At 36.6% G+C, this 26,427-nt stretch overlaps 2 protein-coding genes across 2 annotated transcripts; both read left to right on the top strand.

The window, feature by feature from the left end:
* Nucleotides 1-351: 351 nt before the first annotated feature.
* On the top strand, nt 352-2,860 carry LOC140668064 (uncharacterized). Its single transcript, XM_072896637.1, has 5 exons — nt 352-509; nt 713-924; nt 999-1,110; nt 1,286-1,495; nt 1,786-2,860. The coding sequence occupies exons 1-5, from the start codon at nt 438-440 to the stop codon at nt 2,200-2,202; spliced, it is 1,023 nt and encodes a 340-aa protein (XP_072752738.1). The 5' UTR covers nt 352-437; the 3' UTR covers nt 2,203-2,860.
* An 18,365-nt stretch (nt 2,861-21,225) lies between these two features.
* LOC140670592 (calaxin) lies at nt 21,226-22,403 on the top strand. The gene is made up of 5 exons (XM_072901317.1): nt 21,226-21,352; nt 21,455-21,615; nt 21,694-21,774; nt 21,953-22,063; nt 22,215-22,403. Exons 1-5 carry the CDS (start codon nt 21,226-21,228, stop codon nt 22,401-22,403), a joined length of 669 nt encoding a protein of 222 aa, XP_072757418.1.
* Nucleotides 22,404-26,427: the final 4,024 nt, after the last annotated feature.

Genomic DNA, 26,427 nt, shown 5'->3' with positions numbered 1-26,427 from the left:
AGATAATCTTATGAGGAAAACGATTATTTCCGCAACTGTATATTCGCATAGAATAACGAATTCATAATCTCTCTCGTCCGCCGATCTGTCAATTCAAGCAGATCTTTATGCAAGTGTCATTATACGTACCGTAAATAAGAAATAAATTTGATTTCTTTTAGACTAAATAAAAATTTCTCTATCTATTTGTTAAATAATAAAAAATTAGTCAAAACCTAGAAAAAATACAAATATATGTATAGGTGAATATAGCTAGAAATTTTTTTTCTGGAATATAGTCAACTTTGAAAATCTCGAGAGGGAAATAATAAAAGTTGTTAGTACGGCACTGTGTGGCTGATTGTAAACACCAAATACATAGAGGTCATGAAATCGTTCGATCGATCAGTCATTTGAAATTCTTCGTTGGTGTATGTCGTTTCGAACTGTCGTTTAAAATGAGTGTGCTACGTTTTGCTGAAGATTTCTCACAATTAGTTATGCGTTACATGAAACAAGTGCCATTAAATGTAAAGTATTTGACTCGATTAAAAAATGTTATTTTAAACGAAAATAAAATGTAGTCGATAAAAATATTACAATATATGTATAGCTGTGATTATATTAATTTATATATGTATACATTTCTACAGAAGTATAACGCGATAAAAATTTAATATTTATTTTATAAAAATAAAATTTAATCGATGATTGTTATATATGTGTGTTTCAGAACAATAAAACAAAAAGTGTTATTGTGCCCTTGACCAGTGATCAAATAACGTTTACCATACATCACGTACTTCGCGCACTTGGGATAAAGGACAATGAGAATGACGATGAGAATGATTCTGTGACAAATTACGTGACATCGAATAAAGAAATCGCCCTTACCTCAATGCCTCCGAAGATCGATGGCATTGAGGACAATGTAAATGCGTACAGGTACTTGCTACTTGTAATAAGATATTATTTTATATTATTTTATAATCTTTGGTAATTAATAATATTATATTTAGATCTCAAGAAGGATCTCAGTCTGTAACGGATTCTTCTTTTTCTGATGTTTCATTAAAAGCTGTCGAAAAAGAAACGGAGAATTCTTTGAATACATTGCAGAGCGAAAAGAAGGTAATAACATATAATTTTGAATTCTTATATTATTTCTTTAATTTTTTAAAATTTTCTTTCATTAATTTCTTTAATTTTATTTGAAAACTAATTACAATATATAGTCTTTAAATTAAGTAATTATTTAATTACCCAGTCTATTATTGCTATAACATTACTTGTCATTTATTCGTAGTTGATTTCACGATCAAATCCCGCGATTTGCGTTATTGGCAGATCTGACACTTTTGTTTGCAAAGAAGAAGAGAAAGCAAACAATGATATGCCAGAAGACGTTTTCGAAAATTCATTATCTAGTTCATCAAATAACAATTTTCTGCAATCATTAGAAGAAATACGAGAGTATGTTATAAACATTACGCAAAAAATAGATAACTTAAAAAGGGTAACTTTCTAAATAGATTTTATATATGTATATGCATGTGTGTGTGTGTGTGTGTGTGTGTGTGTGTGTGTGTGTGTGTGTGTGTGTGTGTGTGTGTGTGTGTGTGTGTGTTTGTATGAAAATAATATTTCATAACATACGCACATGTATATATGAGTATACATGTATGTATGAAAATAATATTTGATAACATATGCGCATGTATATGGTATGTGGATATCGTATGTATATATGTTTTTATATATATGTGTCACGAAATACTATTTGTACATAATTAAATCATTTTATAGCAAACATGCCAATTGACAACCAAACAGCCACAGCAGTTACTTTCAAACAGTCTTCTTAGTCTTAATCGTTCACCAACGATAATTAAGAAAGGGCCTGCCAAAATTCGTAGATCGATGACAACTTTCTCTGGAACATCAGCATCTTCTAAATTGCATGTAGTAGAGAAAGAAGATACTTTAGCGGGCAGACGTAAAAGTATTAGCGGAATGGCGTCTAATAGTACTATAACTCCTAGAAAATTAGAATTCCTAAAAGCGGATTATTCGATGTCAAAGTTAAATGACTTAAATAATAATAAAGCGTCACCAAGTTTGGTCCCGAAGTTAACGAAAAATCCGAAATATGCCCATGTGAAAAGCACTATACCGAAGCCAATCTTCTTAAATAAAGGATTAAAAGTAAAATCACCAGAATAATATATAAAATTTTGATAATTAGTTGTTAGTTAATTATTAGATTTGTTATAGATTTATTATTTTAGAGTATTTTATTTTATATTTCAAAGAACATATTGCTCGATTAATGTAATTATTGTTTCTACAAATATTTCTACAAATATGCGAATTTATCACATTTAAATTTCATAAATAAGTAATACTGGTAGTTTATAAAGTCATTAAGTATAAATATGGTCACTCATACGTGGTGTCTGATGTAACGCGAGAATGTGTAGACTATACGCTCAGGAATATTTTCTTGTTTTTTTTTTTTTTTTTGCTTATTGAATGAACATCATGTATACTCTAAGGATTTAAAGGATCATACGAGATTCGACGCAATAAAGATTAACCATTTTTGTTCCTGTTGAATCTCGAGGAGAAATTTAACTTAAAGTATCGCGAGAACAAACTCTGCGTATTCTTACGAACTAATTTATCAAGTGCGCTCTTTCTTTATAATTTCTATCTTATACAAATCAGATAAAAAAATGCGATCTTTTTACATTCGTTTAAGAAGAAATATTATCTATAAGTGAGAAACGTTTAATCTTTTAATATTTTAAAATGTTACCTTTGATCGTCCCGACAAAGTCACATTGGAGAATTAATTAAAGTTTTTAATTAAAATATGAAATTAATTTAATTCAATACTCTGTTTCCTTCATCTCGAAAGGGTTGATAAGTTCTCTTTTGTTCATTGGTGAGACAAAGCTGGTAAAATAACTATTAGTATCCCGGTCTTTAATTATAAAAATCGTATAGGCGGTGCTTTGGCACCGTGAGCCTTCATCAATCACCCGTCAATCCACGTTTATGAGAACGATTCTTCTAGATTACACGATCCTTGCCCTTGAAAGGCAGACCTTCGTTACTAGGAAGCAGGTAATCTTGAAGCTCGTAATTAGTGCCCGTCGGGGTGAAGACTATATCTCGTAGCTTTCGTGGCACTCGTTCGCTATGTTAACGTAGAATCGCGTAATCTCATACATTATTTTATTTTAATGAATCCATTTCCATCAGGAATCCATTCCTCCATCATCCGTCTCTCATCAGCGCATCCGCGCACGCAGTAGCAACGTGTAAACTGCATCTGTCCTTAAGTGCACTCTTGGCAGAACACTCTTCGGCTTAAAAAGTGTTTTATACTTGTTGACGTGTCAGCTGGGCCATTCGCCGGCTGACTCCGCGAGACAGTTCCATCAGCGACAGCGATTAGCTCCGCGATTCATCTTAATGACTGCCCGATCGTCGCTCTGCTCTTCTTCTATTCGTTTCTCTTTTCGATCTTATTAAGCAGGCGCGAAAATGCGAAGTGAAATGGGACAGGAAGGACATCGTTTGTCTCTCTTTGCCTCGTCTCTCGTCACGATATAATCATAAGTCGCGCAGTCGTGTATTTTATTTGTCATTTTTATAATGTTGTTTCTCGAAACTTTATCGCAACATATATTAATGAAGAGACACATACCCGAAACAAAAATTATATTTACGAGCGCTCGTTAGTTCTTCTGTATGATAACAAACAATCGTGTTATATTAATAGATAAACTAATTTGATAGATAACCAGGCGACATAATTAGGTATTTTACATTTAATTGTAAAATTATAGAACACATTAACATGTTTTTGACTATAATATTAATTTACAAGTGTTTTCACTTTTTTTGATTTATATACATTTGAAGTGTTAAAAACGATATAATCTTAAGTTATAAAAAGTGAATTTTACAGAAGAGATATACAAAAAGTGATAAATGTGAATCGATCAATAATACATACGTCGCCGGTACCATCTTTATTATTATGATTCAAAAGCTGATATGGTCAGGACCGTTGGCACAGCTGCCACTTTGCTGAGAAACGAATTTGTAGTCGGAGCTTCAACTTTTTGTCTCATCGAATCTCTTCCTGTGGCTCTCCCGCTTGCTCTTTCGTTCTGCTGTAGATCGAACAAGCCCATTTTTGGTCCATACGTCCGCGAACTCACACGTGTTCGTGCACGGAAGACGATTCTGCGGACAAACCGATTTGGAACGCAAAAACGGATCGCATTTTTTAAAAACATACTTGAGGGCTGAAGAAGCATCCGCAATTTCCGCCTGATGGTGCACAGGTGCACACGTGTGCGTAAATTCTTTTGTCGGTGCGTCGTGTTTAATAACGACCCTCTTTTCTCACTGCGGGCGTGGTCACGCAATGACAAATCCTATAAATCATAAAATAAACCATGCGTTTAGCGTCTGCGTTGTGGCGTAAAATGTAGCCGAAAAATTTTTCTCTCGCATCTAAAGATACTAAATTATTCTTTTTCGACGAGATTTTTTGATAGGTATCTACTTGAATGGCATCGAGAGTGAGAATGAAAAGAGAAGAAAAATATTATTTTAACATTAATATTTATATACATTATTTAACATTAATAAAGTAATATTATACATTAATATACAGTGCATTTAAAATATGTGTGACATAAAAATTACTCTTCATCAATAATTTTCATAGATTTTTATTATCTCTGTAAGATTATTGTCTCTTGTTTGGTAATCGGTAATTTTCTGCAGTGCTCTTTCAATCACGGCACCGCCGCATCTCTTAAATGAAGCCGTCATATTGTTTGGAATGAATTGCGCCCCTGCTGCAGAAATCGCGCGCAATGAGGGCGGCAGCAAACATGGGCACCGTTCACGAGCGCGTAATCGCGGCGCATGCAAAGTCACGCGACCAGTCGATTCGCAATCTCGCGCGAGTCTGCAATTTTGCGCGCCTTCGAAAGCCGGCTACCCCCGACACCTGTTGTCGAAGTATACGCGCGATGACTCCCTATGCTAAGTTCCGGACGCGGCAAAAAGTCGGCCAGTCGGCTCGTTGAGGCCTGGGGGCCTTACGGGGCACTCGGAAGCGGCACGGGGCGAGCGAAAGGGGGGGGGGGGCAGACTATAGGGCTCCCTCGTTGCCTCTTCCTCGTCTCCCTCTTCTCTATTCTATGTGTTCGCAAAAGCATCGGCTCGAAGGGAGAATGCAGAGGGAGGGGGGGGGGATGATTACGCGTGTCTTTTTTAACACAAAAGGCTCGAAAACCAACACCGGAGTAGCGAAGGAGCGTGCAACGCGCCCTGTAATCGACGACGTCCCAGACCCGGGCTCTCCCTCTCTTCGTGATGAGACAACCATTTTCAAAATTGCGATAGTCGCCTGCAAATAAGGCGAGAGAGAAAGTAGGAAAGAGAGAGAGAGAGAGAGAGAGACGGGTTTCTCAGCCGGACGTTGTCGGTAACCGAAGGCCTCTCGTGGCCGAGTTATTATTTGTTTTTGCCTCAGGGGACCATCACGGTACTTATCGAGTCACCGTTTGCTTCAGCTGCGACGAAACGTTACGCCTCTGTCTCGAAGAAAACAAGACAAATCGACGGTCCTCAGTCCTCACTCTGTCCTCACATTGGCGTGTTCATGTGGGAGTTGTAATTTTTTTCATGTAAAAGATGTTGTGTACGATATTACACTTCTTATATTTTAAAAAGAAGACGAAGCTTTGATTGATATGTTGCCATTAAAATAATTTCTGAACATTTTTCACACGAAGATTATAAGGCGTAGAGACAAGTGTATATTTTATAATATAATTTTAGTTTATAATAAAACTGTGTTGCACAATGTTCCTGTTGCAAGCATATTTGAAGGTTTACTACATTGTCAAGAATTATGCTCCTTCATCAGAAATTTCTGAGAATCATGCAAGATTTCTCTTTCATCATTTACTTTTCTCGGCAACTTAGAACTTTGCGAATCTTAGGTTGTTCAAACCGTTGGTTATGATACATCGTTCAAACTATACTAGAGAGGCAAGAAAAAAAATAACGAAGGCGCGAATCGGGCAAATTGGCGAGGAACCATTCAAGATTCGGATTCGGCTGCAATCTCAGCTCCAGGGCATCGACGGCTCACGGGCGATAATTGATATCACCTGCCATGTAAATATCGGGTATCGTCGCTTGCCGAACCTGTCGGCGGAAAAAGGGCCAAGGCAAGAAGAATCGCCGAGCACAACCGCCGGTGAGATAATTACGTGTTGGTTTTAGAAAAGGGGAAGCACCGGTTAATTCCACGCTTCGTGGCCCGCACAAAAAACCGCCTGCGGCTACGAGTTCTTCTGTTAAAATTAGGCGACGCGCGCATCGCGTGAGAATCTTGGCTTGAATTGAAGCAGATCAAGATCTAGGATCCAAAGGAATCTATCCCAGCTTCTAAACGTCAGCTGAAAGTTTCAATTTTTATTCTTAATACATATTCTAACGTATATGTATACGTAATTTATAATTTTACATTACACATTTTTTTTAACACAATCTCTTCGAATTATGGACATAAAAAATTGCTATCACATCTGTAAAATCTAATGTTGGCGTATTATATTTTTTTGATCGTAGTCTTATATCTAATGTCATCTCGCGATTAAAAATCTGCATGATCAAGAATCATAAAGGTAGTCAATGATTTGTGCAGAGCCGATAAAGAAACTCTCGCGTTGCGAACGCCTACCATTTAGTATGCGGTGTTCATATGTTGCGCGTAACACCTTGCCGTGAGCCGCTTAACACCTCGGACGCCATACGGTTTAAGACAGTTTGCGTATCTCGATCTCGTTTTCAACACCTTCCTTATCGACGATTCCTTTTATGTTCTCGTAATGACACGCTTCTCGTAGGATGCCCCTGCGGCAGAGAATGCTGTTGAAAAAGAGATAGAAAGGAATTGCAACGTTTGTTTAGCAACACGATAGTTTCAGCAGGGAGTAGAAGGCAAGAGAGAATGGTATCAAATTTTTTCAGTTTATTCCTGCGTGATGCTGTTACACAAAAAGAAATTTCAATGATTTTTTACTGGTTTCTTTTGATACTTTATGGAAAAAATTATATTATTTTTAATAATTTGTAAATATTACTGCATTTGTCTGTATTTAATATATTTAGTTATTTAATTTTAAAAAGTTGGTTTAAAATTATTTTTATAGTATTAATACATATATTATCTTTTTGTATGCTAACATTTTAAAATAATATATAAATTAATAATTATTAATTAAATGTAAAAATCGAGTATGATTTCTTTTCCAAGATGAAAATCTCATCTTGTTTCCTTTGATGCAGCGCAAAGTGATTCAATGACGATAGAATGCTTGAATCATTTTCTTTGTAAAAATCTAATGCGTCATTTTATTGCTCTTGCTGCTTTATTTAATCCTTCGTTAAGATTTGACGTTTTCATAATTAGGTAAGCGTCTTTACATCATGATGATCTATAATTAACGATGTAAAAATGGATTTTGAAAGACATTTTTAAAACGCCTCGGCATGATCTCATCTCACACATTTCCGCGTATCGAAATCTTCGATCAATCCCATGTCAAAGTAACGCAGTTTAACGCGCAAGTAGAAAATGGTTGAGTGAGGGAAAATCTATCTGAAGGCAGACGTCACGGCTGTCATTTTTGATTTGGGTCTGAAATAGCCGATTCGAAGCGTCGATAACGAAAATGTTTGAACGACGACCTATAATTAACGATATTAAGGATAAATTTGCATCACGCTGCGGAGGAGGAGCGAACGACCGCATTATGCATTCTTGGCCAGTCTTGTGCCACCGTATATGATAAGCTGTAATTAAATTGATCGACTCGCGGGATACGAGCAATGTACGAGATGCTGTCGAGAATGCATTAACTTTAAGATCGAAGGTCACCGAAGGGTGGAGTACTACATCACGAAGACATTAGCAGCGGCTAATGTAATTATCGGGTGTGTAAAGAACACTATACTGTGCTGACGTGAATTGTGTACTTTAAATTGATTCCTTCCGTAAAAGATCGACTACAAAGTCGCCATTATTGCGCATCTTCATGTATGATCGAATAGCCAACATTTTATTGGTTTCGCTCTTCGGGAAAATTAAGAGAAATAGCACGAAAAAGTGTATAATTAAAATTTATGTCGCTGGTCGACATGCTCACTCGTTAATCAATATTACGTTCATTAACGATTATCCATAAAGTATAGTCTTTTTAATCAAAAATAACGATTGAAATCAGTCTTCGTTATCTCTTGAAACAAATAGCACCAAAATTGTCGCGAAGCATCCGCTCCCGAGCGTTCAGAAAGTATAAAAAAGACTGTTTGCCATTTATTTTCCGTCCTTTTTTCTTTCGTGACTATATGCTTCCGTATGCAAAAGAGCGGTTAAAGGAATTGATGAAGCCTGTTCATAAAAAATCGTGAGTTTACTATTTATGACAATCTAATTAATTCCTATATGTTTTCGGACACTTTCCATGCAAAATATTCCTCTCCGAACGTCTCTTTTTATGGCTCTTCAAGATATAAATGATCTGATAAAATATTTAAGCATCGTCGCGCCCTTCTCTCTTTCTCTCTTTTTCTGTCTTTCTCTATCTTTCTTTCTTAGAATGCTATTATTATAAAAAAACAAAACTGTGCTGTAGAAGCCGCGGGAGATAAAGGGAGCATCTCGGCTTCTTTTTCTTTTAAAGTCTCATGCATATTCATAATTAAAGGAGGCATTCTTAGAAGCCAATGGGACTGAATATCGTTCATCTCGCGATACATTCGATTAAAAATACAAGAAGGTTCTTTTTACTATCCTTGGATATCGCGCGCCAATTTATTGTCTATATATAAAGCACTTGTCACGGATTAAATTAGATTATCGAATAATCAATTAAAATAAAATATATTTTATATAAATTATATTATTAAAGTAAAATATTTTTTTTCAAGTTTATTGATACGGCTTCTGGCACGTGCTCTTGTTCACCAGCATCGATTTACGCGCAATCCTCAGCGAGCCTCTTAATGAAGAGCTATGACACCGTTCATCTCGCTTGTGCGGCCGCTGTCGCGAGATCTCATACGTGCCAGGAGAACATTCTCATCTTCGCATGGCTTGTAATGTACTTCGCCACGTCGTGTCGGAACTTGAAGTGTCGTTCATCGACATACGCGACACACAACGTGTTCTTTCACATCTGTCGGCCGATTTTATTGCGCATTATTGCGAAGCACGCGACAATAGCGCGTTGGTACAGATGAAGATATAGCCGATTCTTCAACGCGGTATGTAACTTTCCACAGCGCGGCACGCATATAAGTATCGAGCCTGGTCTACGTGGAATAATGAAGAGCATCCTCTCGATTCCGCGAACCGCAGAATATATGCGCGAGCTCATAATATAAATGGAGAAAGGGAGAATTCTGCATTCGCGTGTTATCACTCGCTCGCAAGCGTATTATAATTCATGCTCCTTATAATTCATTCTCTTTAATAATGCATATCTCATACATATGTGAGATTATTGATATGACTTGACAATAACCTATTAATCAATATTAATTAAATCGATTGCGTTAGAGAAATATTCGATAGAATTGGCTAATTTATGCCCGTTGAAGCTTTGTTTGCGATCACTCTCGTCACGGAGTGGGAGAGCGTTTCTATACCTGCGGTTTTAGACCTCGCCGCTTACCTGTTACCTCTTACCTGTTACCTCCGGGACACGTGACACACGCGAGTGGCACGCGCGGCGCGCGCTTACCTCTTGCCAATGGTAGAACCAGTTCTCCATGGAATAGAAATGACGTTCTCTCTCTGCTCCGTTTGGTACATCTCGGATGCATATGACAGAGTCTAATGTACTTTCAATAGTTTCGTTTCGAAGCATTACTAAAGTAAAAGAGAAAAAGTTGTAAGTATAAGATCTCATAAAAAAAGACTTTACATTTAGAGTTTAAATAAAATATTAAAAAGAAATATATTTGTTGTATGAGAGAAGTAAAAAAAATAGTTATGAGAAATATACAATATTTAACAATATAATTAATTAATATTATTAATAGTAGTTAAGATTGAATGTATAATATTCAGAAGTTAAAAGATTACGAGTGATTGTCTGAAATAAAAATTCATGTGTTTTCATATTTGTCTTGATCGATATATAAGGTATTATAATAACGAATCTGTAATTATTGATTTCATTTTGAACAGATTGTGAGAAGGCGAGAATGAACAGGCATAAATCAACAAAGTTGAGACATCACTGTAATTTATAAATGTCTCTTTGTGATTATGCATGGCAAACATTATTTAAAAGATATTTTCCTTTCTCTTTATGCATTTACACTTGATGCAATTCTCATTGTATAGCATTTAACTATTTTTCAAAATTTATTTGATTTAGCTTTTACAACTGCAAACATGTAGTTTTATACATTCACTTATTTTCAAAGAGCTATGTTTATACTTCTTCGAGAAATTTCGCTTTTCTGACCGCAGATAACTATCAATAACGATGAGAAAATATTTTTCAAAGATAGTCGGATATGATGTGAAAATATTATCGGATTTCCTTTCAAATAAAATGCAGTTCGTTGAAATTCAAAAAAAGTTTCGGGATAAACATTGTGACCATCGCATGGCTAGTGAGAATTTTCTTAAGAATAGTGCTTATTGTTCCGTCACCTGGTTCTCACAATGGGCCCGGAGATCTTCAATAGGACATCTACTCTCGAATAATTTCACAGAGAAAGGGAGAGAGAATCAACATCTCCATTTCGGTTTTTTTTTCATTTTTGTATCCCAATACTTTGTGCAAACGATGACCGCAAAATGAAAATGAAGAAACTATTATTGTTATCTTTGCGTATTTTATTTCTAAACTTTGGATATTAATTTTTTTAAGAAAACAAATAAGAATACTAGTTATATGAACAGCTGATTCTAAGCAGAGAATATAAAAATTCACAAAAATTAATAAAAATCAGAATCATGTTACTTATTATACGCATGTATAATAATTGATAATAGTGTTTTTTTAACTTTGCTATTTTTGTATTTTTTAGAGATACGCCTTGGAAAAGCAAGAAAACTAAAAGTAGAATTATCTCGCTGCGTTATTACTATAGTCATTGAAGAAGTAATGCAAGAGGGAGTAATTCAAGATTAATCTCATCGATCTGAGGTCGATCAAGTTTCATGGCATTGCGTCGGGTCGATGTACATATCTCACGTGTAAGGTATGTACGTGCGTTTGTTGCCAATTCCATTAGCGTAATTCTCGTTCGTTTCGTCTCGATTGAGAGATTCCTTTGACGCGCGAAACAATCCTGACAACCCACACATCCGCTTCAATACGAATGAAATCCATTGTCGAGCGGTCATGTACTACGAAATTGAAGGTTATTATTGTTTAATACAGTCAATAAAATTGCATTATGGTACTACATCCATGAACGTAATGCTAAGGTTCCACGAGGTCTTAGGTTATACCAGAGGTTCTCACAAGAATGAAAAGAATATGTAACTCTTTTTTCTCACTTTGCTATATAATAAATTGATGTTTTATCATAGAGCTTATTTAATGGAATAATAATTATTTTATCGCATAATAATTATATAATTATATAATATATAATTATTATATAGCAATAGCAAAATTTAAAAAATATCTGTATAGATATATGAAATTTTTACAACCTTTTTATAAACAGAAATAGTTAGTTTCATAAAAACTTAAATTATATAAATTTATTCTGAACAAAAGAAAACATCTCATATTTATTTTTTTTTTCATTTATCTCCGCAAAAAATACGGTGAGCGCCACTGTGGTCCGTCCTGCGGCGCTCTCGCAGCGAGACCGATCGTGCTTCAAAATAATCAAGATCACATTGGTCTGTCCCGGATCAAAAACATTAATTTTAAATTATCGAGATGGCACCGGTCCATACTATGGCGGGTAACATACTGCGATCCCGAAGGCGCTGGCTGCGATCGAGACGATCAATGGCACCGCTCTCACCGTGAGAGAGATTGGGCCAGAGACCGTGATTGCTGGTACATAAATATCAAAAAAGAAACGAGGTTGGTACACACAGAAAGAAGTTGGGGGAGGGAAGGTTTCACTCCCAGACAGCCAAATGTTCTCTTTTGACATACATATTTTCCCCTCAGTTGAAAAATCCACGCATCATATTATTATATATATGATTAATAAATTTTTATACAATAATGCTATAAGTTACTTGATTTAAATGCAGTCGTAAGGTAAAAAGTGTTAATTTTTTATCTTTTGTATCTATTGATATTTCCTATATTAATGAAGAAATACTGTCGAAATATCCTTTCTTTCTCTCTTCCTATACAAAAAGTAGACTAATAAATATTCAACTAATAATAGTAAATATTGCTTACAATAGTGTTTTACACATTTACTCTGCATGCTTTCTAATTGTATTATTTTATCTTGAAGATGTTATATATATATATTCTATATATATGGTGACTTTAGGCACTGCAAGGCGATATTGGAACAATGTTCGCATCGACTAACAACACATTAACAAAACAAACAGCGAGTCGAAGATACAGGATGTGAGTACCCAAGCTTATCTCGTCGAAGCAATTACCGATGGGTAGGGACGAAATTAAAGATGCGTATCGACCGACATCTGCTTAGCACCATCAAATTAACACTTGGCTCAGCCGTCAATTAAACGATCGCTCGATAACGTCTCGCTAATTTTACACTGGTGATTCAGGTAGAAACTTTACAGCTCGATTTCTCTGGCTTCTTGAGAGATATAGTGACATAAGTTCGTAATGCATATGTACCTCATATATACATATATTATCGAAAATAATTATTTTAACAAAAAGTTTGTTATATAAAACTTTAAAAAAGAAAATTTCGTTGACTATATAAGATGAACCAAAGTTATTTAGAGATAAGTTTAATTATTTAGATATTTGGATATAATATCGTCGAAATATTTAACGATGATCGTTTTAATGTGTACAGGGTGTTAAAGATGAACTTACAGTACGGTGATTAAGTATGTAAATGAATATCTGCGATATTTAATTTGTCGATGCTCGTTAACACTGACTCAAGACAAATTGTTTGTCTAGCACGGACAAGCAGAGACGCGAAGGTATTTCTAATTATTCCGTATGCATAGGTTTAATTAAGGACTCGATCATGTATCCGCTTGATAAATAGTCTCGGTGGCGAAGGTTGGCGATCCGGAGATCGATTCATTCTTGGCAGGTAACCATCGCGAAATAACCATTAATTTGAAAGTTTCGATCCAAAGTCGCAATTATACGAATTATCGAATTTTCAAGGTCGATTTTGAGCGAAGATCATTACAACAAATTAACCAAATTTAACTCGCATATTAATTTTTTGCATTTCTTCTCGTTTGCTCCTCGTTTCTGCGATAAAAGGCATTATTCATAAAACGTGAAATCTGACAAGGATTACACCGAGTTGCAGCTTAAGAAGCAAGAATTTAATCGGGAGACAGAAAGGGAAAGAGAAAGAAATCTGCTCTGATGAGCTCATATCGGTCTTAAAAAGAATTCTTTGTGACCGGCCTTCCTTCGAGATTAATCGACGTTTAACGGCGATAATCTTCAATAAGGCCGCTCTCGAATGCTTCCCGGAACACTTGCGCGGCAGAAGAAGATCCATGCAAGCGTGCGACCTAGTTTTGATCGTGTATCGGTAATTTAAGATCGATAAACCTGGATCTATCGAGCCTATCGTATTACGTGTGCACAGGTCGCCGACGCTCTTGGGATTAAAAAATTCAGCCATTCATGGTAATCCTTTCTCGCGCGGCGAAAATAATACAAATACGGCCGGAACACGATATCGTCGATTGCATATTGAATTTCCTGAATTGGCTTGAATGTGTTCTTGATATTCGATAAAAAAAAGTGGATTAAAAATATTATGTTCCTGGAAATTATATGCCATCGAACGAGTTGTAGAGTAAATTCCGCGTTGCTCTCTTGTATTCGATGTATCTCGTTCGCGATGATCTTCGCGGTTAAGTTCAAAATCCTCTTTGAAAGCTTTTTCACGGTTTTACGTTTCATAAACACGGCGGCAGAACGGGATTCGCAAGGAGATCGAGGAAGAAGAAGAGACGCCAAAAACGAAAGGCTTATCATATTTTTCTGACCATGAGACAAATCCTTAAATCTTGTTTACAAGCAAATTCCACAATATGGGGTATAAGAGACTTAATGCGACTTTGAACCGATTTCCGCGCAAAAAGTCTTCTCTAAAGTGTAATTTATTATGGAAGGATTACGCGGCACAGGATCCATCCAAGAGATGAAACTCCTTGCCAGATGCTTATCAAAAATGTGTTTTGTATGCAATCACCAAAAGTGAATTATACTGAAAGTGTACAGATGAGTTTACATTAAATAAATATTAAGACAGATATCTCTTTAATCTTTAGACTGCCGCAAAGCTACTTTTGTGGCTTTGAATGTGTTAATAAAATAGTGGTATTTAATAAATTCAAAATATATTAATACATACATATGTATATGTAGCGAGTATATAGTCTGTGTATTTACGTTCCTATGCGTGCGTGCGTGCGTATGTGTAGCTATACAGCACTAAAATTATAACACAAAATAATTATGTTATTTCTTACATTATAGACGTAGCATACGCACATACATAAAAATCATAAAATGTAACAAAAAGAATATAAATAAAACTTACAAAAATTGAAAAACAATATAATACAAAAAATATGATTACTAAATTTTTTTATTTACTTAAAAAAATATATAATTTTTCTATAAATATCCAAAAATATAATACGAAAAATATGTCTACTAAATTTTTTTATTTATTTTAAAAAATATATAATTTTTCCGCATAGGCCTATATATTTATATTCATTCATATCATGTCAATACTGCTCTTAGACTCAAAATTTCATAAATCAGTGTTTAGAATCGGAATCAGTGACACCGAAAATCCTCAAATATGCTATTCTTGAGAAAATAAAATTTTTTAAAATTTTTTACGTCCGTTTCCTGCCGCAAAGCTACTTTTGTGGCTCTGAATAAAACTCGAAATTTTACACAACGTGCTTGTTATTTATATATATAAATTTTTGAGAAAAAAGAACTACTATTTTAATGCAAAAATAGCAGCAGCGTAAAGGTTAAATAACATTCATAAAATATCTGATAGTACATTAAATCGCACGAATTAAATAATCATATATCTTCAATCAATTTTCAGATAATTTTATTGATTATAAAAATAGACTTTTAAAGATAAATATCCGCAATATTAGATTTAAGTTGCAGGAAAGCGAAATTTTGCGAAAGATCAGAACGAGCAACGTAGATCGTGATATCGATTGGATACGATTGAGGAAATACCCTCTCTTTACCCTCTCAGCGGGGTGTCTTCTGACCAGCGAAGCGTCTTCTAACAGGATTACTATGACGCGATTGTATGCGCGTCAAGGAAATAGAACGGCATTGTGGCATTTGGATATGTGGATCGGGTATAGACCAGACTAAAAATTAGGAACGTGTTCCTTTCATTTGTATGCTAAATATTTCCTTCGAAGAAGAACATCTGCTAGTTGCTGGTCTCACAAGATTATCAAAAATATCTAGTCTAGAGAAAACGGTTGAGTTTCATTACATTATATTATGTATTATTATAAAAAAGATATATTATATATAAAAATAAAAGTATGTATGTTTTATATATATATGTTAAGTATATGCATTAAAATAAGGGAAAATTAAATCTTCTTTTTTCCTCAGCCTCCATATATAAATAACCGCAGGCAGAACAGAGTGGTAACAGGATAGTTAACGCGAGAACAAACACGAATACGTTTAAAAGATCCAAAATAATTTTCTCATTTTTCTCGTTGACTTAGGCAATTTATCCATTCGATCCTCAGCTCCCCCGACGCGTTCACCAACATGCTCCGCAACTAGACACGCAACATGTTGACGCCTATCACCGTTTAAGAAACATGTTTGCGTTAGTCGAGTCATGCGTGCGGTGATAAAGTTGGTGTTATTTTTCAGCCATGCTACGTCGATAAGGGGTGATACGAACGACCGTCCCCACATGCTGGAATGACGACTAAACAGTCTTTCCCCAAGATGCGGATAACAAGCATCTAACACCCCATTTGTCGGTATCTTCCTCTCATTTATAAAAAGGATTGGACAAATTCCTGCGGGATAAAAATACATATAAACTGGAAATCGTTTGCTATTTATCACGTATATATAGTTGGTACTTATTTTTATTCCGAAAACATTTGGTTTCATTATATTATATGTATATAAAACGTTGTAACATTTTTAAAGAAAATATAATATTAAAATTATTTTTAAAAGATTTTACATAATTACTTTTAAATATACTTATTTTTTATCGCAATATTTTTCATTGCTTATTACTTCGCAGAAGTTGATTTATCAATATTTAGTGACGTGCGGAGTACAAATATGATTTTGCTTAATCATCGTCTTACACAAATCTTACCGGTCATGTTTCGCCGCTTGATTAGGATGGATTTCAGGTCTTAGCCAGGGAGTGACTCTGCCACCCACGTATTCAATTTTCCGAAAAGCTCGGATGTTTGGTCCATCGCTGCTCGTGAGTCTCGCAGTTGCACAAAGCCGCGGCATGACGTCCAAGGTGTCCCATCGACAATAGCGACATAGGGCATGGAGAAGAAATCCCCACGGTTCGTGCTGCCCGTTGATCCCATCGATTCACGGTTCACTTAGTTCGAGTCCTTCTTCGACATTTGTCGTACAACTCACTCCGATGTTGTTACATAACGATTCCGTGTCCACGAGACGTTAAACCCCACCCCGTCGTCGATAAACCAGCATACGTTTTTCTCAAAGACTCGTTCGTTCACATTCGTTCAAATTTTATGGATAGTCCATTTCATTTTCTACTCGAATTTAGTGGTAGTCCGTTGGGGTTACCACTATAGAACATCTTCATGTATCGTCGTGGCCAGTCCTATCCGTAATTATAATGCGATAGAAATGACAAGTTAAATGAAGCATAAAAAACTTGCATAAAATAATACATGAATTATATATCATAAATACTGTATAATATTAATATTAAGAAAACATAGATTTTTTAAAACAAAATTATATATATAATCTAATATAATATCAAACATAAATTAAATATGCTAATGTAATTATAAAATATTCAAATTATTTTTTAAATAATTAGTTGCAATTGTTGCGTTTCATTTTATATCACATTTCTAAAGCTTCGTAAACTTATACTGTCGCGATACGAGCATAATTCGTGACAAAATATTACAAGAAAGTCTATTCCTTGAGGCTTGCACGGTTTATTTTGCACCGAGTTGGCCCACGTGGAGTCACATGGCAATAACTCTAAAATTTGATTGCAGCAGACATCGGGATAGGCTACCCCCCAAGGCAACCATGGTAATAGGCGCTCAACCCTCGCACCCACGCTCTGAAGTTTGGACCAGCTTAGCCACCAGCACCACCATCACCACTACGTCGTAAATAAAACGAAATTGTTGACCGGTACCTTTCGGCTGGTTAAGCGTTAAACAAAGGCCCACGGGATGTCGGGCGCCGTATCTTTGATCTCTGTTTGCCAAGGCATGCATCACCCGCGAGATAATCAGGAATAATTATTTGTTAGATAAATACGATCGCAGCAGGCGATAGCGCGCTAAATTTATGATGGACCGCTTGCCGTTTGTAAATGACGTAGAAGGAGAGCTTGTTCGCGCCGAGCTATGAATATTCTCGCTACTCGTGCGAAACACACGAAAGTCCGGTGTGTAAATTCGTGATACATTTGCCTGGATTTACCGTAAACGACATCGCAGTCGCAAGTAGTACCTATATTAGATAAACGATTTAATTTGAATACTTAAATTATTCCATCAAGCTTTCACATCAAGTATTATCTCAAATATATTTTAAATTGAAAAATAATAATGTGAAGAGAAATATTTCATACTCCAAGTCATGGATCTATCAGTCTGAAGCGACTTTAATATCATGTTCTATCTGTACGTGCATGTGAGCGCGTGTTGACGCGAGTATGTACGTTGAGTGATAGACACGCCACTTCCCATGTTCGACTGCTTGCGTAACGCTCGACTAGCCTGAGTAGCCTTTCTCGATCTTCTCGATGATTGAGAGAGGATTGTTGCATCTCTACTTGGCATTCCCGGCATACCAAGCGAAATCGATGTAGCCACATTGCGTACATCGATGCGTCGACAGAGGATGATCATGCGGGTATTTTCAAGTATGGTGGATGTCAAATAAATATACTGAATTCTCACGGTCATGTCAGCCATCATAATTCATTTTATCTATGTTATTTTTCTTTTTCTTATTATCCTTAAAAAAATCATAGCAATAATAAAAACTTAAACTTAAAATTATTATATATAAAATTTAATATTTTTCTTTTACATAAGCAGAAGAAAACAAAACTTAAATAGAAGAAAAATGTTGCTAAAAATTATTTTGCTTTGTTTGATACTGTTTGTTATACATAATTTGTTTCCTAAGAAATAAATATTGAAAAGTTTTTATTACAACTTCTCGTACATGTTTATTAAAACCATATATTCTATCGCGTCGCTATTTTACACCGTGGCCGATTCGACGTCTGAAAATTTTTAGAGGGGTCCCGAGTCTACCGCGGTCTGCCGTGTCGTACATCAACGTCTCGTGGAAGGTGGGCGGACGTCGCGTCAGCGGCTGACGCCCCGCGAAATTGAATCTAAAGGTCCGAGTGTACCCCTATACACGCCAATCCTCCCCACGAAGCTGCAGGGAGGTCGCAAATCATCACCTCGCTACATTTACAACGTTAGATAGCCCAAGATTACAGTCGTTCCAAGCTCGACTGTGAAACACAAGGTGCTTCTCCTCGCGCGCCTTTCATTTTCTCTTTCTCTCTCTCTCTTTCTCTCTCTCTCTCTCTCTTTCTCTTTCTTTCTCTCTCGACCGGGATATTACAGTGCCTTTCGCGAAAGCGATCCCTCGCCGTTCTCGCGGGCTCGTTGCCTACTTAAGCGAAACAATGTGGTCCCTCTGCGATCGGCCGCGCGAGCAACGTCCAGCTCGTAAATTATCCGCCGGCAGGGACTAATGAGCTCGTGATTATAGGGAGCGGGGGTAAAAAAGGGCGTTCTCTCCTGCGAATGCGCGACGTGCGCTCTGGTGATATATCTCGAGTTTGTTGCTGTCCAAGATGAATACGCGAAAGTGTATCGGGACAATTTTTTGTGGGTAAGGTAGGACGGTATACGATGAATTCTTGGCTCGGGAATGGAGCACGTGGTGGATGTGTCGGACTCAATTAGATTTAACACAATGACATGGGTTCGAGGGAATTCTCGAAATTATTATGGATAATATTTTTAAAACAAGAACTGGTACGTTTTGTTCGATCAATCGTCTTTAAGTCGCTCGCGAGAAATAATAAAAAAATATTATCCATTTTTTTTATTTAAGTAGAAAAGTTTTACATAAAAAGAAAGAGAGAACTACACCCCTTTGATTTTCTATTTGGAAAAAAATGACAATATTGCGCGATCTCACGTAAAAATCTTCAACCATTATTTACGAAATAAGGTTTGATGATCTCAAGGGGATCAGTCGTATTTCGTTTGCCAATGGGGGATTTACTTTCCCGATCAAACAATGCGCCCTGAAGCGCGCCATCAGGGCCCCCGAGAGTCTCTCGTATTTCTCTTAAAACGACGCGAGCGTTCACGTGTGGCAGCAGAAAGGATTGGAGGTCGGTATTCCCTTCCTTTTTGTTCACGAGGGACTCTGGTCTCGCACGAAATTCCAGACATCTACCTTCCTCCCTCGCTCATCAACCTTCCCATGTCTCCTTCCATGTCCTCTCACGCGGCCCGCAAAACATGCGCGAGCCCATACGGACTTATCCTTTCTCCGTCGTCTTAAGCCGTTCCCGCGTTTTTACATTCTCGACGAAATCCCTGTAGCTTTGTGCCAGTTTATTACGTTTGCCAACCAAATGATGTCATTAGATATACTTAGGCGGGGCTTTATTGCCGTCTTTTATGCCGGTTGAACGGCTCCCGTGAAACGAATTCGTGCTGAGCATTCACGACTCATCGGTTATCACGCCGAAATTCGTTCGTCGTCTCGCTCATGTTTCTCTGGATAGGCGGCCTTACAGTTTTTTCTTTTTCTCACGACTACGTGAGAACCATCTATACATTTTTACTACCTTCATATTGTTGGATATTTTTCTTGGCAACTTTCCATATAAGATGTTTATGTATACATATTTTTTACAAGTCTTTGTACGTTACACATCTCAAATATGATGAAATTGACATCGATGATAGCTATGGATTTTAACGGATTGACAGTTATTTAATTGATTATCTTCAAAGTTGACAAAGTTAAAAAGTTAAACTCTTTCTACACGATTGAAAAAAATTGTAAAAGTTTTATGTTTTACAATATAGTACACAAGATATTGAAGAATATTAGATAATACTTATTTTTGTTTAGGTAATGTCTATTTTAAATGTTCTTAATTAGAAATTACAATAATCTTTACTAAAACAAAAAAAATGTATCTCTCTGTTATGAAACTTTTAAATTATTCGTAATCTGATTTGATGTGAAGAGAGATAACCTTTATCAAAAGATATTTATGTTCAGAATGATTGAAAGCAAAATAACTAGTACATGAGGGAATTAAATCCGCAACTTTCTCGTTATTAGTTTGATACGATTAGTGTGATAATCTGAGTTAATGGAAATTATTAAACGAAAAATAAAATTTCAGTATAATTCATCTATGGATTACACTTGTTATTTAAATATTATTGCATTTATTAGAAAAATAAAGTTTTAAATAATAACTACAAAATTAATATAAATAAATCAAAATGTTTATAATAAAATGATGAAATGTATATAAAAACTTTTAATATTTAATGAAATAGTTAAAAGAGAATTAATGTTAAAAATTGATAGTCTTATTTTTTCGCTGTTTGACATTTTTGATCAAAATTCATTAAACAGTAAATTTACAAGTACAGAATAAATTTACAAGACCAAAATGCCGATCGAATTACCCGTTGATATGTTAAACAAACCTTTGCGGGAGATTGTCTTTAGAAGAAAAAATAATGCTCTATTTAAAAAACTAGCGCGAAAGACTCATTTCAATTTGAGAGAAATCGAAGGTTATATAGCAAATATACTTTGGTCTTAATCTTTTTATTAATTTGACAATTTTTATGTACTTCGAATAACTATTTATTATTAATTAATTGTAAATATTATAGCGTTAGCTGTTATACACAGGAAAATAACGCAAACTTTGGGTCCCATGACAAGATTGGTGTTTAGAGATGTTTTACATTCTGGTTTGGATTTTACTGAAAATATTCGACACTTGTACATCGATAGAATTTTCGCTACGTTTGACAAGAAAAATCTTTTACAAGTATACAATTAATATGTAATGTAAATATTTAATAATTTGCATTTTCTGGTAAATGATTATAATTATACGGCTATGTAGATTCATCTAGAACAATGGATTGAAGGACTTTCTATAATTCTTCGCGGTGATCTGAACGAGAGGATACACTTTGCTTTTAATGTAACCTAACCTTCATCTTTCTATAATTATATTTTACGTAATGTCTTTAGATTTTAATGTGCATTTAATATCTTTTTAAAATTAAAGTTAATTTATTATCGAAAAAAATTGCTACAAAAAAATATCAAATTTTAATTAGAAACAATTATTATCTAATTATGATATTTACGAAATACAGATATACGATTTTTGGCATACTAATAAATTGAAAAAAGAGCATATATTTCCGTCAATGCGTGGTTGTCTGATTAAATTACAGACAGATGAAGATCCCGATGATGGTGTCAAAGTAAATTAATTAAAACTATTGAAATCAGAATTTTGTGTGTCACACTAAAAAATGTGCATTACTAGCACATTATTTAGTGACACGAAAATTCGTATTCCCTAAAAATATGATACGCATAAAATAATAAGAAAAGAATTATATGGCGTCATAGGATTTGATTGATTTGCTGATGAAAAAAGTCGACATTGATCGCGACGGTGTAATATCCGAAGAGGAATTTCACAGAGCCATAAAAGAAAGAAATCTACTGCTGCTAGAATGTATGGGACCAGTGTTTCCATCTAGAGTAGCGCGACGAGCGTTTTTGAGCACATTTACGAATCGTCTTGGACGATTTTGACTCGTATGTTTTACGAAACAAGTCATCATTTATATAATAGTGTGCTCAATAACGTCGATCGTGATCCTCGTGTTGTCAAACCTGTAATCTTATATAATAAAGATACGTACATACCTCGTTTGAATGATATTGCCAAGAGCTATTGAAGCTAAAACCTCTCCGAAAAAGTACATCCTGATGCAATAGACAGGAAAATGCGCTAAATCAGACAGAAAAAGATCCTCCCGAACTAGCAACGCTTCAATAAATTTTCAAGATCGTCGACGTAACGTATGGCCTTTATGATTCACCGAACGATGGCAATTGACTCGTCCGTTTTCTCCGCAAACAATCGCTAATGGACCGCGATAATACCACATCCTAATCGCATCAGTCTGCATCCGCGATACGATCAAGCGGGTGAATTGAATCGATCGCTCCCATGATCGCTCGATCGATGAGCTCGCGCGATCGTCATAAATCTTATTACTATAATCAGCGTGAATATATGATCGATCCATATATCCGCGTGCTATTTATCATGACGTATCGATCGACCATCGCGACTGCGTTATTAGTTATATATCGTAAAAAATATTGCGAGATGGAGGACGATACGAATCTAAAAATGTAAAGGAAAAGAGAGAAGATCTGTCAAGGATAAATCAGTTATGTTCTTCTCTTGTAAGGATCGCATGAGGTCCACCTGCTCCGCGATCTCTCGATTAATAGAGACCGCTTGTGGGATACGGAACAAATATAGACCTTTCTTGCGAGAGCGAGGCGAGTCGTAACCCCACCATCGCCGCGAATCGCGCGAGCGGTCTTGTACGTGTTACGAAAAAAAAAAAAAAAAAAAAAGAAAAAATATAATGAATGTTTGAGGGATCCTGCGAACGGACGAATGGACCGATCCGCGTCTCAAGCAGCTATAACAACAAATTAAACGAGAAAGTCTCGAGGCTTTCGTCGGCTCTCAGTCGACGTCTCTCGTTGCCTATGGTCCCGGCTACAATGCGTGGGCGTAGGATATACAGTACCGAGGCGTATGGCAACGCGTATTTCTTCCTCGGCGATGTGGGAGGGGGGAGGTGAGCTGAAACGATATTGTGTAAAGAGTATAATAACGTGCGTATGAAAGGCCGGGTCCTTTGTGGGTAGCCGACCGTGTCCTGAAAGGATCTTCCAGGATCTGCTTGCGGGGGTGGCGGGGAACAACGGAGGAGGGGAAATCGTCGATGGTTAGGGGCACTAGGAGCACCAGCTGAGAAAACACGCCCGCGGCGTGTCGACGAAATATTCACGTACGAGCGCACGTATCCGCGCGTCGACAAGGGGCCGGGCTGGCGCACCGATCTGATCTGATTTTTGAACACGATTGTCCCTTAAATTCCTTTAAAGGAGTACTATGGCACGGAGCAGTATGTATTCCACATTTCAAAACGCTAAGGGCGTTGTTGTCTCGGATATCGAATCGGTGTTACCATGTTTGGTTACAGAAATTATAATCGCAATAATCGTACAAAAAATGATTTCGTGGATAGTCGACCGTGACTCTGAGGATAGGATACGAATAAATTATATTTCAAATTAATAGCGAGGCAAATTAAATTCTTTGTATTTGTTTTCCACTGATGAGCACTGTCATCTGACGTGACATAAAACAATAAAATATCTTTTATATCTTACATATATTATAATATTATATACATCAATTACGTATTGCATATTAAAAACTGTGGACGGCGGGCAGTGGTTACGACAATTTCAACAAATTGTCTTCCTCGCGAATGTCTCCCAACTCATCACGTCTCGTAAGAGGCGAGGCTCTCGTTTCGTCTATCGCGTTTGACGGAGGCAGAAATTGCGTAGCGGCAGTGTATTACCGTGTAATCTAGCCAGCGATGGCATGTGGAAGCCGCAGAAGCGAATCCGTGAACGATGGAAGCGATGTATGTAACGTGCTTGAATACGAAACATAAATTATAATCAGCCCTCGGATCTCAGACTCGGAATAGCCGTGATTACAACGGGGACGTGATGAGATTCTGGACGATTCGATTTGCGTGGCACACGCCCACACATCAAAGGAGCCGACGACAGGATCATGAAAATGCCACGTGAGTCTTTTTCCAGCGATAAATTATTCCACGAAGAGACATTTGGCCGACTAATCCGCACCGAAGTCCCAGCAGCTAGATTTGTTAGCCGAATATTAATATAAGAAGGAAGAAAAGGAAATCTTTCTCGAGAGGAGAAAGAATTATAACTCTTAAAGATTTTTTAACTCTTAAATGTGTTTCTTCTCTCCTACGTATTGAATTATTTAATCGTCCGTATTAAGCAAAATATATTAGACTCTGTCGGAATTTAAAGAGGCATTTATTCAAGAGCGGCAGATGCAAGCCGATACGAATTTACACAGACCTGCCGGCAAGTTTAATTCCCATTCAAGTTCTATTTGCAAACAATGCGCTATAAGGGGCCTATAGTAATGTTGTATATTGCGGAGGCACGACGACCGCAAACATTGAGATTTACAGCGAGTTGTATCCCACGCCTGTACGCGGAGGCGCACGATTTCGCGAAATCGATAAATTTAATTAAAGCACGTGTCGATAACTCCGGATACGCGCGTGTGTTCGAGAAAGATAAATGCGAGGAATCGACGGGCGCGCGTTCGTGGTCGATTGTGTGTGCTTTCCGAATTGCATCCATAAATATCAATGGCGTCGGCGTTATACGTTCCGGGGCCGTTTGCTTGAGCAATGTTTCGTGCGCGGAATGTTCAATGAAGCGCGCAGATGCGCGAGCATACCACGTGTCATCCGGTTACGAGAAGCGGGGAACTGCGACATGAGGTCATCCGTGCAAACACGATACCGTGTCTTGTCGAAACAGCGGGATTTGTTCCAACCGGACGGATCAATTCAAGAAGATTTCCTTGACTTTGATGAATTATCTGTTTTTATAAACACGCGCACCTTGACAGTGTGAAAGAAGTTAAATTTCTCACAATGTCGCTTTAGAATTTGCATATTGATAAGATATCTTTTCTTGCAATATTATGTTCTGAAGATATGCTGCATTCATATTATAAAAATAATTTTTTTGAATCGCGAGAGAATTTTCTGACACAAGACTTTCAGAGAGGAGATACGGAGGTACATGCATTTTGCATTGCGGTCACGCTATATAATCCAATTCTTGTTCAACCGACCAAGATGGCAAAACTTAATCCATTTTCATAAGTACATGTGCCTTCGTAGTGAAGAAGTCAAACTTTTTACATATCTTTGTGTGAAAGAAGTCAAACTTTTTACATATCGTATATGTCATTTTAGAATTTCGCGGATCGATAAGTATCTCTTTTCGTAATATTATATTCTGAAGATGTGTAATATCCATACTGATTCTATAAAAATAACTTTTTCGGTCTAACAATAAAAGAATTTCCTGAGACATAACTTCCCCAGACAGAGAAAATATATGCATTTCGCATTGCGGCCGTGCCATAATTAATCCAATTCTCGTTCAACCGACCAAGTTGGCGAAACTTTTTCTACCCGTCGAGAGTTAGTTCAACTTAGCAAACCGAAAGAAGGAACGTCAGCGAACAGTGATAGGATCTTTTTGTTTTTTTTTTTTTTTTAAGGAACGACGGGTAACGCCCGCGTTGTGTGCCACGCGACTAGACAGATTTCGGGGTGGGAAAGAAAGCAGACGTCCGTCTTACGTGAACCAAGCGTGAAGCATACGCGCCTTGACGGACGGCGATATTAAATCAACCGACCCGGCTCTTCCAGCCGTTTGTTTCTCCTTTCAAGCCGGATTCAATTTTCTCCACGACGTCTTGCAAATCGAGGGATATAGCCGCGTGGCCGAAATTTATATGTATACAAATACGACGCCTTCCCAGGAGAGCAGTGGTTGTCATCCAATTCTTCGCTCATATGTAATCAAACGCTCATATGTAATAAACCTACTTATAATTATTTCATTTAACTTTGCATCATATTTTTTGTATCGTAAATTTATTTTATTT

This window comes from Anoplolepis gracilipes, chromosome 1 (assembly GCF_047496725.1).
Source record: "Anoplolepis gracilipes chromosome 1, ASM4749672v1, whole genome shotgun sequence".
Lineage (NCBI taxonomy): Eukaryota > Metazoa > Arthropoda > Insecta > Hymenoptera > Formicidae > Anoplolepis > Anoplolepis gracilipes.
Note: the sequence above shows the minus strand (reverse complement) of the source record. Positions and strands in the feature narration are given on the sequence as shown.